At 32.5% G+C, this 14,238-nt stretch overlaps 1 protein-coding gene across 2 annotated transcripts in view; it reads right to left on the bottom strand.

The window, feature by feature from the left end:
• The window catches only part of HBS1L (HBS1 like translational GTPase), a 131,654-nt gene that overhangs the window by 45,609 nt on the left and 71,807 nt on the right, over positions 1–14,238 (bottom strand). For both annotated transcript variants that reach the window (XM_003769472.3, XM_023503220.2), the window contains one exon: positions 6,828–6,936. In XM_003769472.3, the coding sequence (XP_003769520.1) occupies positions 6,828–6,936 (109 nt within the window). The remainder of the gene's footprint in view (positions 1–6,827; positions 6,937–14,238) is intronic.

Raw genomic sequence — 14,238 nt, 5'->3', positions numbered from 1 at the left:
CTAATAATTTTTAAATTTTCTCTTCTCAATTTATTTTTCTCAAATCTGCTGTTTTTTTCCCCCAAGGAAACTCACATTTTCTTCTATTTTTTATTCTTTTGAATTTGTTTTATTTCTTGGTGTCTCATGAAGTCATTACCTTCCACTTGCCCAATTCTAATTTTGAAGTTTTTATTTTCTTCCTTGAACCACTTTTCCATTTGACCAATTCTATATTTTATTAACACTTTCATTTGAAGTTCTGAGTTCCAAATTCTATCCCTCCCTCTGAGACAGTAAGCAATCAGATTATACTCTGATTCATTATACACATTTCCACATTTTGCACTCAAATAAAAAGAAAAAAATGAGACAAAGAAAGTTTCAGAAAGGGTCTTTCTTTGGAGGCAGATATTATGCTCCATTCATTAGTGCTGAAAATTGGGCCTGTCTTGGATCACTGTATGGCTGAGAATAGTTAAGTCATTCACAGATCTTTATGGTCCAATATTGCTGTTTTGTTGTACATCATTCTCTGATTCTGTTTACTTTGTATTAATTCACATCTTTTCCACATTTTTCTAAATTTCTTAGAAGCACAAAAATATCCCATTTCAATCATATACCACAGTTGCTTAGCCCCCAATTGATGGGCATTACTTTGATTTCCAGCTCTGAGCCACCACAAAAGAGCTGCTATAGCTCTTTTTGAAGATGTCTTTGGGATATAGATCTACCAATGGTATTGCTGGATCAAATAGTATACCCAGTTTTATAATCCTTTGAGCATAGTTCCAAATTGTTCTCCAGAACAGTTGAATCAGTTTACAATTCCTCCAACAGTACATAGGTATCCCAGTTTTGCCACATTCTCCTCCAACATTTTCCTTTTTTATCATATTAGCCAATCTGATAGGTGCAAAGTAGTACCTCAAAGTTGTTTTAATTTGCATTTTTCTAATTAATAATGATTTGGAGCATTTTTTCATGAGTAAAGACAGCTTTAATTTCTTTGAAAATAGTCTTCATATCCTTTGACTATCAACTGAGTAATGTTAATTGTCTTCATATCCATTGAACATTTATCAATCAAGAGATGACTTGTATTATAAATTAGATTCAAATTTCTACATATTTGAGAAATAAGGCTTAACCAAAGTATTTGTTGCAAAAATTTTCCCCCAGTTTTCTGCTTTCCTTATACCAATTTCACTTCTCAAGGAGTTTTTTTCTTTGATGAATTTTTGTAGTTCTTTTTTCCCTTTTGGTCAATTCCCCTATTTAATGAGTTCTCTTCAGTAGATTTTTGTGCTTCCTTTATTATTTGATCAATTCTGGTTTTTAAGGTGTTTTCTTCAGCATTTTTTGCCCCTTTTACCTAGCTATTCTTTTCATAATTTCCTTGCATCATTTTAATTTCTTTCCAATTTTCTTTCCCTCTTATTTTTAAAAATTTTTTTCAGTTCTTCTAAGAATTCGGCTTGTGTTCAATTAGCATTTTTTTCACTGATGCCCCAATGTTACCCCTCCAAATCACAAAGAGACAGACACACATACTTTCTCAAAACTCTTCCTTCTCACCACTCCCAAGGAAAATATTTTCTAGCATGTCTTCAATTTGCTTCAACCTACCTTGTCTATAATGGACAACAAAAAATAAATATTCTTGTCTGGTGACAAAGTGAAGTAGTAGTATTAACATTTCTATCTAAAAAATTTCCTAAACAACAATGGAACAAAAATATTTGCTTCATTCAAAAATATTACTTAACACAACATTAAGTTGATAAACTAAGTCAAAAGGAAAACTGTAATGTCCAGGCTAGCTCTATGGTGGGCCTCGGGATCAGCCCAAGGCCTTGGGCTTAGTGGGGAAATGAAGTGAAGGAGGCAGAAAAGCAGCCACGTGGCTGGTCAAAGATGGAGTCTGGGCTCTGGAGTCTAGAGCCTGAAGTCTTCTCTATGGCTGAGATAGCCATGGCCAAGAGAACCCTCTGTCTCTGTGACTCCCTTAAATACCCCAGCATGACTATATTAACACATCACACTGGGCATGAGCAGCTGTAGAACATCACATCACCACATTACCCTAAGTATACAACTAGATTGGCCACATAATCATTATATTACATGTGCTTAGAGAACCACCATCTCACACAGAGTAGGTACTTAACTACAAGCATCCTACTGACTTAGATTCAAGTACACCCTCTTTCAGAGTTCTAGCCCGCTACAGAAAACAATTCAATTTATCAAAAATATTATGGAAATAAAATATAAGAATATCTTTTATTTCAAGGGACTGTGTGAAGTATGGAGCCCAGAAATGAAGTAAAATAGAAAGCTATGTCTCACTCTTGTTTTTTTTGTCAGGCAAAGAGCACTACTAGTCAAAAAGTTAAAAGGCTTGGTTGGATTTGAATACAGATTTCACCACTTATTAGACCTTAGATAATTTACTTCATCTGACAGAATTATATGGACAGTGATTATATCACTATCACCGTATCAACAGAGAGGATATAACAGAAAGATACATGAGATTGCACTCTAGTGCTGACACATTTACAAGCTGAAAGACTTGGATAATTCATTCTTTCTGAGTTTCAATATCCTCATCTCAAAAAGAGGAAAAATAGTATTTGCACTTCCTAGAGTTATTGTAAGGAAACTGTAAAGTGCCATATAAATGAATTGTTACAGTTCATGAAGAAGGGCTAGCCATGTGCATAATGAAGAAGCAACATTCAGAAGTAACATTTAAATATGTAATTATTAATCATATACAGATAAAAGTACTGAAAATTTAGTCCAGGAATCAGCTTTGAAAAAATTATTCTAAGGTTTTTTAAAAATGCATTTCAACAGTGCTTTCAAGAGTGGAAAAAACATGCTTTGGCAAAGAGAAGGTGAAAATGTATTCTAAATGATGGCAATTATTTGGATACTAAGAGGCAAGAGTAAATGAGTAATGAATAGCAGATGGTAAAGTGTTTTGAATAATGGCTAGCACTAATTGGCTCTCAGCCTACAACTTTCTCCTAAGTTATAAATGAAAAGCTTATTTCTGTATCTTCCAGGGGCCATTGCTACAATTTGGACTATATAGTCCTATAGAGCAATGTGACTGTTGACAATTCTTATTCTCTAATCATCAAGACTAGAGTTCATGGGATATAGAGCTAGGAGAGACCTTACAGATCATGTAGTCCAATATATTCATAAAGTTGGAAAGAAAAGATTAATGATAAAAAATAGTACCTGCCTTCAAAAAAAGAATTGATAGCATCTGAATATAAGCTGAAGCATACGATTTCTCTTACTTTTTTTGGTTCAAGTTTTCTTCCACAAAAAGTCCAATATGGAATAGGTTTGCCTGATTTTAAAGTATAACCTACATCAGATTACTTACAGTCTCAAGGAGAAGAGGGAAGGAATATAATTTGTAACTCAAAGCTAAAACTGAAGACTAAAAGTTATTTCTCCAAAGTCATAGAGGCCATAAACAACAGGGTTCAAACTCAGGTTTTCTGATGTCAAATGCAGTGGTATTATAGGGTCCTGATTTTGCCACTACTTTCTGGTAGAGTAGCTTATCACATTAGATTTTCTGAATTCTTAGCAGTTTTCAAACTATAAGACCTGGAGAAAGGGGCAACACAAAAGAAGACTAAACTAGAGGGAAGCTATTTTTTTTTTCCATTTTATGCCATTCCATTGTAATAACAGTTGCAGTGGCCCCACCAATAAAATGAAAATGGTGTCATAATAAGTAATTACAAAGGAAGAAAAAAATAATTTTATAATAAATTATGATGATATACATTATCAAGTCAAAACAAACAATAACAGTTCACATCAAAACTTTACAATGTATTTTCCTCACCTCATGAGGTAAGTAAACTAAGGGAGCTACTGGAGGTTTTTGAGCAAAGGAAAGAATTATATATACATATCTATGTACTGTAAATTCCAGCTTCTTATGTGATTCATAACCTCATATAGGGTTTTGCAACTGAATGTGAGGGTAACAAAATTAAGATTTATTATCAGTAATTTGATTTGTATATCTATTTTATATACTTATATACCCCAGGGTTACATAAAAAATTTTCATGTCCAATAGGGTCACAAGTAGAAAAAGTTTAAAAAGTCCTGAATGTGAATGATTATTTTTGCAATTGTATGAATGGTTATGTATGTTAAAGTACATTGTGTAGAATTCTATTATTGGTAAATAAATATAATTGGAGACAGATAGTAAACTAGGTTAAGCCCAATTATTCAAAATAACCCCTTGTTTCAACACATTTTTTAGTTACAACAAAGACCAAAGCAATGTTTTTCCAAATAACTCTTTCATTCTCCATTCATTCTTGAATATTTACAAAAATTTCATTCTTACTAATATCCTGGGTCAGCAGTTCAGAACACAAAAGACAGAATCGGCATAGCACCATAGACAGAATGCAACATTTGCAGTTAAGAAGACAGTTTTAAATCTCACCACTGACATTTATTAGCTATGCAATCTTGGACTAGTCACTATCTGTTTTCCTCCGGCAAATCCTTAGCTACAGATGGGTTGTGCTATGAATCCCAACTCTGAGAAAAATCAAAAATCTTTTGTATATCCAGCTATTCACACCACGATCTACTGTTTCCACATCATTAACACCATATATTAAGGCAACCAATCTCTTTTTCAGAATTATTTACATTAAGTATTTTAATGAGACATGCAGGAAGAGCTTCCCTTATCATTTAAAAAATTTTGGTATTGTGTGAAGATGGCCTTATTTCAAATTCTTCATTATCAGTCTCATCAAAAGAGTCAGATTACGATTTTCTCCAAGAGTTCTGATTTTTAAATTCTAAACATGCAAGCAAAACTAAGAACATACCTTTATTGCTATTGATAAAACTATAAAAATCCTAAGTCTGCATATTAAGTTATTGTTTTCACACTGTAATGACATTTCAAATTATAAATTCAATCTTGGTGCATAGGTAAAAATATTAACAGGAACAATATAAAAATATGATCAAATCATTATGAATATACCGTTTCCTCACATTAAGTGCAGCAATTAATTATCAATAGATTAGTTTATCTATCCTTTAGTAAAGACCTATGTTTCTAAAATAAATTTTTATTGAAACTAAAAAAGATGAGGGAACCAAATTGGAAAAAACATGTCTTCATCTCTCTTCCTATAGGGCCTAAGTGACAAATGTGTGTGTGTGTGTGTGTGTGTGTGTGTGTGTGTGTGTGTGTATGTGCATATATGTATAATATAGATAACCTCTCACAGCTCTAAGCAAACACTTTTTAGTATCAAATTTTTTTACTTTTATGGGAACTTATAGTACTATCACTTATGAGAACTAATAATAAGTTTATTCTTATTCTATTCAATATAAGAAATATTTGATTTACTGACATAGAGCAATGTTTGGCAAGCATCATAAAACAAGTTTCACTCATTTTAACATTGTTCAAGGGATGAACTATTAAGTGAATTCGTATGCATCTCTCAAATTTCCCCTTTCTCCCTTCCTCCAAATAACCCCACCCCAATATGAAATAAGAAAGATCAATAAATTTGGAGTTAATTAAAGACATAGGTTCAAATCCTAGCTCTGCTATTTGCTCTGTCAACATAAAACAAGTGAGTTCCTGGCTCTAGACTTCAGTTTCCTCCATCTGTAAAATGAGCAATTTGGACCAAATGAAGAAGAGATTCTTCCAACCAGATCTCTTAGAGGTCTTAAGTTGCAAAGAACTATTTGGAAATAATATGATTTTTCTTGTTTTTTGTTTTGTTATGTTATGTTTCATTTTTTTGTTTTTTGTTTTTTTTTTACCAGAGATTTAGACTTTTTCTCCTTTCCTGAACTGAAAAAGAGATCCTTCAGAGACAATATGGTCTAACTCCTTTACTTTTAACTAAACTTTATTCTAGTCTTCAAAAATTTTAGTATTATCATCATTATAATGAGGATTTTGTATATTTCAAAATAAGTGTTCCCATGGCATTAGTGCTAGAGTGCTGAACTTGAAAAAAGAATTGGATTTAAATCCCATCTGTAACATGAGCTTTAAGGGACCAGAGGCAAGTCCCTTAGCACCATGCTGACACAGAATATAGGACTTAAGAGTGAAGAGAAACCTGGGTTCAAATCTAAGGTATGGCATTAAATATGTAATATTGGGAAAATCATTTAATCTAAACCTCAGTTTCTTTATCTATTTAAAAAGAAATAAAAATTTTACAATTGGAAAAATAATATTTGCACTATTTACTCCACAAAGTTTAGAAGTAACCTGTAAACCAAGTATATTATTTTAGTATACATTATAATGATGATATTAAATTAATTTTAAAAATTAGAAGGTATGGGGCAGTTAGGTAGTGCAGTGGATAGAGCACCAGTCCTAAAGACAAGAGGACCCGAGTTCAAATCTGCCCTCATACATTTAACACTTCCTAGCTGTATGACCCTGGCAAGTCATTTAACTCCAAATGCCTCAGTAAAACAAATAAATAAATAATGAAATAAAACCAAAAGGTATTTTAGAGATCATCTAGGTCATCAACATTACTTAACATATAAGAAATTAATGTCAGAACTTGCCCAAAAATGACATTTAACTATGAGAGAAAGTGAAAGCCAAAGCTTTTATCTCCTGAATGGTGATTCTGGGCTCTTTAAAATAAGTTGTCTCAGATACAAATAAACATATTTATAAAATATAATTCAGGCTTCATATAAAAAGCAAAGTACATGTAATGAACAAATAGCAAATAAATCTGACTAAAATATACAAGAGTTCAAATTCTTACCCAGGAATTTCAAATCCCATAGTCTGCTTCTTTCCAGATACAGTCATTTTCGTAACTTTTGGCACAATTTCAGATTCACTTCGAGATGATTGATGATCTACTGATTTTCCTAGTTGCAAAGAAAAAAGTTTTAGGCTATCAATAGTAATTCAAATTTGTATATTATTTTTAAATGTTAAGGATAATTTGCTTCACAACAACGCTGTAAGGCAGAGAGACAAAATATCCCATTTCTAAAGTGAGGAAAACGAATATTAAAAAAACAAATATTAAAAAGGTTAAGTGCTTTGTCCATAGTTTCACAGCTAATAATTATCAGCCAGGATTCAAACCTCTGCTCTACCAATTCTATCCCTAATACTCTTTTCACTCCACTATTCTGCCCTGATTCAAACATTAAAGACAAAAACTAAGTTTTCCAATCTCTAGTTGCTGGAAGATCAAATGAAATAATATATTTAAAGTAGTTTACAAAGCTTAAAGCTATATAAACATACCCATCATTACTGTTGCCATAATGTCTCTTTTAAATATGTTGAAATCATGAGTATTTCACTAAAAAAAGAATGCTGGATTACCAGAATGCTAACACCCTTCTATTTGCTTCTCGAAGCTAATTCTTTTCTATTAAGATTTGGGTTAATAGTTATGAAATTTAAAATCAAGCGCTTGGATTGCAAATCTAGTAGAATTCTATGGGTAATAAGAAAAATTCTGTTACTAGCAATAATTGACTTTTGAGGTATACTTTAGGGTTTAAAAAAGGTTTCACATATATTTAAAAATCACCATAATCCTGAGAGGTAGGATGAAAGCATAATTCAAAATAGTTAACATGGTTGACTTGCTCATGATCACACTATTAATATGATTTAGAAGTGTTATTCAAGCCCAAGTCAATCCTGACTCAAAATTCAAGGCTTTTTTTTTTTCTTTTTCTTTTTTTTTATATACCATTGCCATTACACTGAGGAATAGAGAGCTGGGAAGCCAGTATAGATCTTTTGTAAAACATACATAAAATGAAAAGAAAAAAATATAATGTTGCAGATGAATAGTTTTCCATTTCTTCTCAATAACTGCTTTTAATTTTTCAAAATCCTTTCAAAATGACTGCAATGTTTCTGAGCACTTATATTTGGGAGAAGACATTACATATAAATGATCAGACACACAAAAAAATGCAAACTAAACATTAGTTAACATAAGAAAATTAATAATCTTGTGAGGTGCATGAAAATTAAGGGCTTTTTAATATTCTGGGAATTCCAAACCATAAACAATCCATAAGGACAGTTACCTGTGATTTCATTTGTATATTGGGCACTTAGATAAAAAAAAATATTTCTGCCAATACAAATCAACACCTTAAAGCACTAAGAGATTACAGTTACACATAGGAGCCCCCAGTCTAGACAAGTAAGGCTAGTCTTCTGAGGTCTGAGGGTAGTTTTCTATTCATTATACCACAGTTTCTAAATTTCCAAATATATATTCCATTTTAAGATACATTACTTCTTCATGAACAATAAGGGCACTGCTAGCAAATCCAAAGTGTTTTAAAGATTACTTCAAAAAAACCTGTCATCTAAGTAAATTATGACATAGTGAGAAGTCAATGGATTTTAAATTTAAAAAAAATAAATTTAATGTTTCCAGTTAAGCACTAAAACCACTGTTCTAAATAAAAATTGTGACTTCTTTGATTTTGTTGGCTTAATTTTTGCTTTATTTAACATTTTAAATTATTTATCTAACTTATTAATCAACAATTGTCTTGCAAAGCATCCCAGTTCATACTGGTCTCTTCAATCAGACTGTAATCTGAAATTAAGAATGCTTCCTTTTATCCTTCATAGCACCTCTGTGTTAGGCACATAATGGATGTTCAATTCATGCACTTTGATTAAGATGACTATATATTCCCAAATTATGCTTTAAAAATAACAATAACAACAACATTTACCTAGTGCTTTAAGATTTGCAAAGCACTTTATCTTTATCATATCATTTGAGTTCAACAATTCCATAAAGTAGTAGCTATTAATATATCCATTTTACAAATGAGTAAACTGGGACTAAAAGATGTCACTATGGTCATATCTGATAATGGCTGATTCAAACTCGTGTTCCAAACTCCAAGCCCAGCACCATATAAAACATTCCATCTACATGTCTAGTCAAATGAATACAAATTCCCTATTAATTCACTCACAAAATTAATTCTTTACATCTATATCAGTGATATCATGGAAGTTTTTATTAAGTGTCTTCTATGTGTCAGTAATATGTCCCAGCAAATACACATATAAACAAAATAAATAAAAAAGAAAGCAAATGAACAATAACAATGAAAGTAATTAAGTCAATATTCTTACTATTGACTAATGCTGCTACCATCTCTTTTAACAGGAATGATCGAGATAAATATTAAAGGCTTATAGTCACAAAAATGTACATTTAGTTCCCACAGTTGTATAAAGAGAGATAATAACTAATATTGAACCAAAAGATAAATTGGGAAGGGGGAATTTTTAAATAGCACCTGTCACACCAACAACAATTATTGCAAGTCAACTATTTTTAAGATACTACTCCAACTTTACAAATTAACTGTCAGTTGTTTTGAGAAATCATGATGTAAATGGCAAAGATGACAAAAAGAGAAATAACAAATTTAGAGAAACAATAAGAAAACAAGTATATTAAATTTACTACTGGTGGAAAAAAGAACAGGTCCAGTCATTCTATAAAGTAATTTGGGATTTTGCCAACAAATTATTAAAGTAAGTAAACTTTTTAACCTAGTAATACAAATACTGGGCTTACAGCCCAAAGAAAAAGAATGAGGAAAAGAACCACATTACAAAAATGTCTATACCTGTTCTTTCTGAACTGGCCAAGAAATAAAAATTAAGAGGGTAAATTAAGGTATATTAATGTGAAAGATAACTAATGTGTTATAACAGAATAACAGAAATAATGAAGGGATTGTCTCAGAAAAACCTGGTGAAGATTTGCATGAACTGAAGTGAGATATTCAGGAGAATAATTTATATGATAACAATAATAAAGGCATAGAGCTTTGAAAGTCTTATGAATTTTAGTCAATAAAATTACCAAGCATGATTCTAGAGGACTCATTATGAAACATGTTAGTCACCTTCTCAAAAATAGATGATAAATTTAAGATTACAGAGACTTGTTTTTTATACATGGATTATATGGAGATTTGTTTTGCTTGGCTATACATTTCAGTTTCTTTAACAATGGAGGAGAGAACAGAGGGAAGGAAGGTATATTTTCATCAACAGAAAAAACAAAATGTAATAGAATTAACAAAAAAGAAATTATGATATGATAAAAAGCCTACAACAGTGAAGCTAAGTATCTAGAAAACTTAGGTTCTGTGCAGTCCATATAGCTGACTGTGTGACCGTTTTTATTGGAGACCTCATCTCTGAATCTCAATTTCTTTTTTAATTAAAGCTTTTTATTTTCAAAACATATGCACAGATAATTTTTCAACACTGACACTTGCATAGTATTGTGTTTTAGATTTTCTCCTCCCCTAGATGGCAAATAATCCAAAATATCATACATATTAAAATATGTTAAATCTAATATGTGCCAACACATTTATACAACTTTCTTGCTGTAAGAAAAATCAAATTAAAAAGGAAAGTAAATGAGTAAGAAAACAAAACATAAGCAAACAACAACAAAAAGAGTGAGAATGTTATGTTGTGATCCATATTCAGTTCCCACAGTCCTCTCTCTGGGTGTAGATGGCGTTCTTCATCACAAGACCACTGGAACTGATATCAATCATCTCATTGTTGGAAAGAGTCATATTCATCAGAATTGATCATCATCTATGAAGACAATTCTCAGACGAAGAAATTAAAACTATTTCTAGCCATATGAAAATATGCTCCAAATCATTATTAATCAGAGAAATGCAAATTAAGACAACTCTGAGATACCACTACACACCTGTCAGATTGACCAGAATGACAGGGAAAGATAACACGGAATGTTGGAGGGGATGGGGGAAAACAGGGACACCGATACATTGTTGGTGGAATTGTGAACACATCCAGCCATTCTGGAGAGCAATTTGGAACTATGCCCAAAAAGTTATCAAAGTGTGCATATCCTTTGACCCAGCAGTGCTACTACTAGGCTTATATCCCAAAGAGATACTAAAGAAGGGAAAGGGACCTGTATGTGCCAAAATGTTTGTGGCAGCCCTGTTTGTAGTGGCTAGAAGCTGGAAAATGAATGGATTCCCATCAGTTGGAGAATGGTTGGGTAAATTGTGATATATGAATGTTATGGAATATTATTGTTCTATAAGAAATGACCAGCAGGATGAATACAGAGAGAATTGGTGAGACTTACATGAACTGATGCTGAGTGAAATGAGCAGAACCAGGAGATCATCATATACCTCAACAACGATACTGTATGAGGATGTATTCTGATGGAAGTGGATTTCTTAGACAAAGAGAAGATCTAACTCAGTTTCAATTGATCAAGGATGGACTGAAGCAGCTACACCCAAAGAAAGAACACTAGGAAATGAATGTAAAATGCTTGCATTTTTGTTTTTCCTCCCGGGTTATTTATACCTTCTGAATCCAACTCTCCCTGACCAACAAGAGAACTGTTCAGTTCTGCACACATATATTGTATCTAAGGTATATTGTAACGTCTTTAACATGTATAGGACTGCTTGCCATCTGGGGGAGGAGGTGGAGGAAGGGAGGGGAAAAACTGGAACAGAAGTGAGTGCAAGGGATAATGTTGTAAAAAATTACCCTGGCATGGGTTCTGGCAATAAAAAGTCATAAAAAAAAAAAAAAAGAATTGATCATCATATGATATTGATGTTGCTGTGTACAAATGATCTCTTAGTTCTGCTCATTTCACTTAGCTTCAGTTCATGTCTCTCCAGGCCTCTCTAAAAATCATCCTGCAGATCATTTCTTATAGAAAAATAATATTCCATAACATTCATATACCATAACTTATTCAGCCATTCTCCAACTGATGGGCATTCACTCAGTTTCCAGTTTCTTGACACTATGAAAAAGGCTGGCACAAACATTTTTGCACATATAGGTCCCTTTCCCTCCTTTAAGATCTCTTTGGGATATAGGTTCAACAAAAACACTGCTGGATCAAAGGGCATGCACAGTTTGATAACTTTCTGAACACAGTTCCAAATTACTTTTCGGAATGGGTAGATCCGTTCACAACTCCACCAACGATGTATTAGTATCCTAGTTTTTCCACATTCCCTCCCCCATTCATCCTTATCTTTTCCTGTCATCTTAGCCAATCTGAGTGAACCTCAATTTCTTTACAAGTAACTAGAGGAGAATGAACCAAATGATTTCCTCTTTTAGCTCTAAAAATTTTATCTTATTCCACATAATGGATCGTTTCAGACTATAAGGGTATTACCACATGATCAAATTTAATAAATGCAAACATCCTAACAGTATTCCTAATTATATTATCTTCTCTATATAAAAAGGCCAGACTCACCACTTGTAGCTGTTTTGAGAACATGATTATTCAATGATCAGTGATTATTTTTGAAAATGTGTGATAGTACATCATCATATTTATAAAGCACTTAAGGCAAAGTTGTGTTGACATAAAACCTTCAAAATAAAAATAATTGCTGTCAATGGAACAAAACAAAAAGTACTCCCTAAGTATACATATTTCATGGAAAGAATCAAATTACTAAGCATTGAATTTCCTGGTTCTCCTTCCTTTATATTTTTATTATCCTCCTTTTCAAAAGTCTGAAATATCTCTGCTACTAGAAAATATTATCTCCTCTTATCTGTGACCCAATATCTTCCTAATGGAATTAATTGTCCTCCTCACATGAAAAGTTATCTTTTAGTCCTTTTCCCTTCTGCTTTAAGCATAATAGATCATTCAGTCAACAAGCATATATTAAATATTTAATACGTACAAGGAGCTATCTTAAGTGGTAGGAATACAAGTTCAAGCAGAAAGATAGTCCCTTCCCTCAAGGAGCTTACATTCCAACAGAAATACAACACATAAAAGAAATTGAAAAATTGGGAGAGGGAAGGACAAAGTCCTATGTAAGTGAGTCAGGAGGGTGTCTAGAGAAGAAAAACATGGTTGGTCTCCTTAAAGTCTACTCCTTAAAGTGGGAGGAACTAATCAATCTAAAGGCAATGTCTCAGGGTAAAAGGTGCTTCCAAAGTGAGTAATCCTGGAGTGGCGTGAGTTTTCAAGTTAATAAGGTTTCTGTGGCTCCTACTACACCTAAGGCCATCTCCAGACTTTCTAAGCTGTATCTTGCTACTGGACCCAGATGGCTTTGAAGGAGAAAATGAGACCAGTGACTGTGCACAGCTCTCTCTCACTTAATCGAATTCACTTGCATGTCATGGTACCATCTTAAAGCAAAGTCTTCTTCAAAAACAAAGGGCAAACAATAACAAGATAAAAGTCAACCTTATAGCCTGAAAATATTGATTTGGCTTCTAGTATTTTCTCAAACTTCCAACTCAAGTCTCTCTTCCCACAGTAATAATCGTAATGTCCTCTATTCATCCATGGCCTTCATAATGAAGGATAACTAGCCTTAGCTCTTTAAGAATAATGCTTCTTAAAGATGCAACAGAAAAAGCAGTGGATTAAGTCAGTCCATATGGATTTGAGTTCCAGTTTTAACTAGCTAAAGCACCTGGGTCAAGTCAATTTAATCTCTGGGCCTCCATTTTCTATTTAAAAATTGGATAAATTGGATTAAAGGCCTTTCTGGTTAAAATAATGAATCAATAAGTGATTTTAGCATTTTAAATTATTATGAACTTAATTTTCTCATTTTGATCAAATCTTAAATTGATTATATTCCAAATTTTTCTCCCTCCCTTACCTCCTTCTGCTAGACAGCAAGTAATGCAATATAGATTAAACATGTACAATTCTTGTAAATATATTTCCATAAATGAAGTTAACTATATTTCAATGTATGTACACTACAAATAACCTATCTATTCAAATAGGCCAACCTGCCTGACATAATCCTCATTTTAAGAAATGGAAAACAATAGAAGGTAGTATATGATGAAACACAAAAGTTACTGGTACCAATAATTAAATGGTATATTTAGCATTTACTCTTAGGTAATCTTCATAAGGGGAGGGGTCATATCTTATCACAGCACTCCATAAGCACCTCATAAGAACAGTGTTCTATAAATATTAAGCACTCAATAAATATATGCAGACTTAATGCTGAAAGATTTATACAAGTTTATGCATGTGTAATATAATCATCCATTATAGCAATTTTTCAATCCAAAAATTCACCTAGTATCCAACCTTCTAATAATCAAACCCTCTATAT

The sequence above is a fragment of the Sarcophilus harrisii genome, chromosome 4 (genome assembly GCF_902635505.1).
Source record: "Sarcophilus harrisii chromosome 4, mSarHar1.11, whole genome shotgun sequence".
In the NCBI taxonomy this organism is placed as follows: domain Eukaryota; kingdom Metazoa; phylum Chordata; class Mammalia; order Dasyuromorphia; family Dasyuridae; genus Sarcophilus; species Sarcophilus harrisii.
This window is presented reverse-complemented; position numbering and strand designations above follow the sequence as displayed.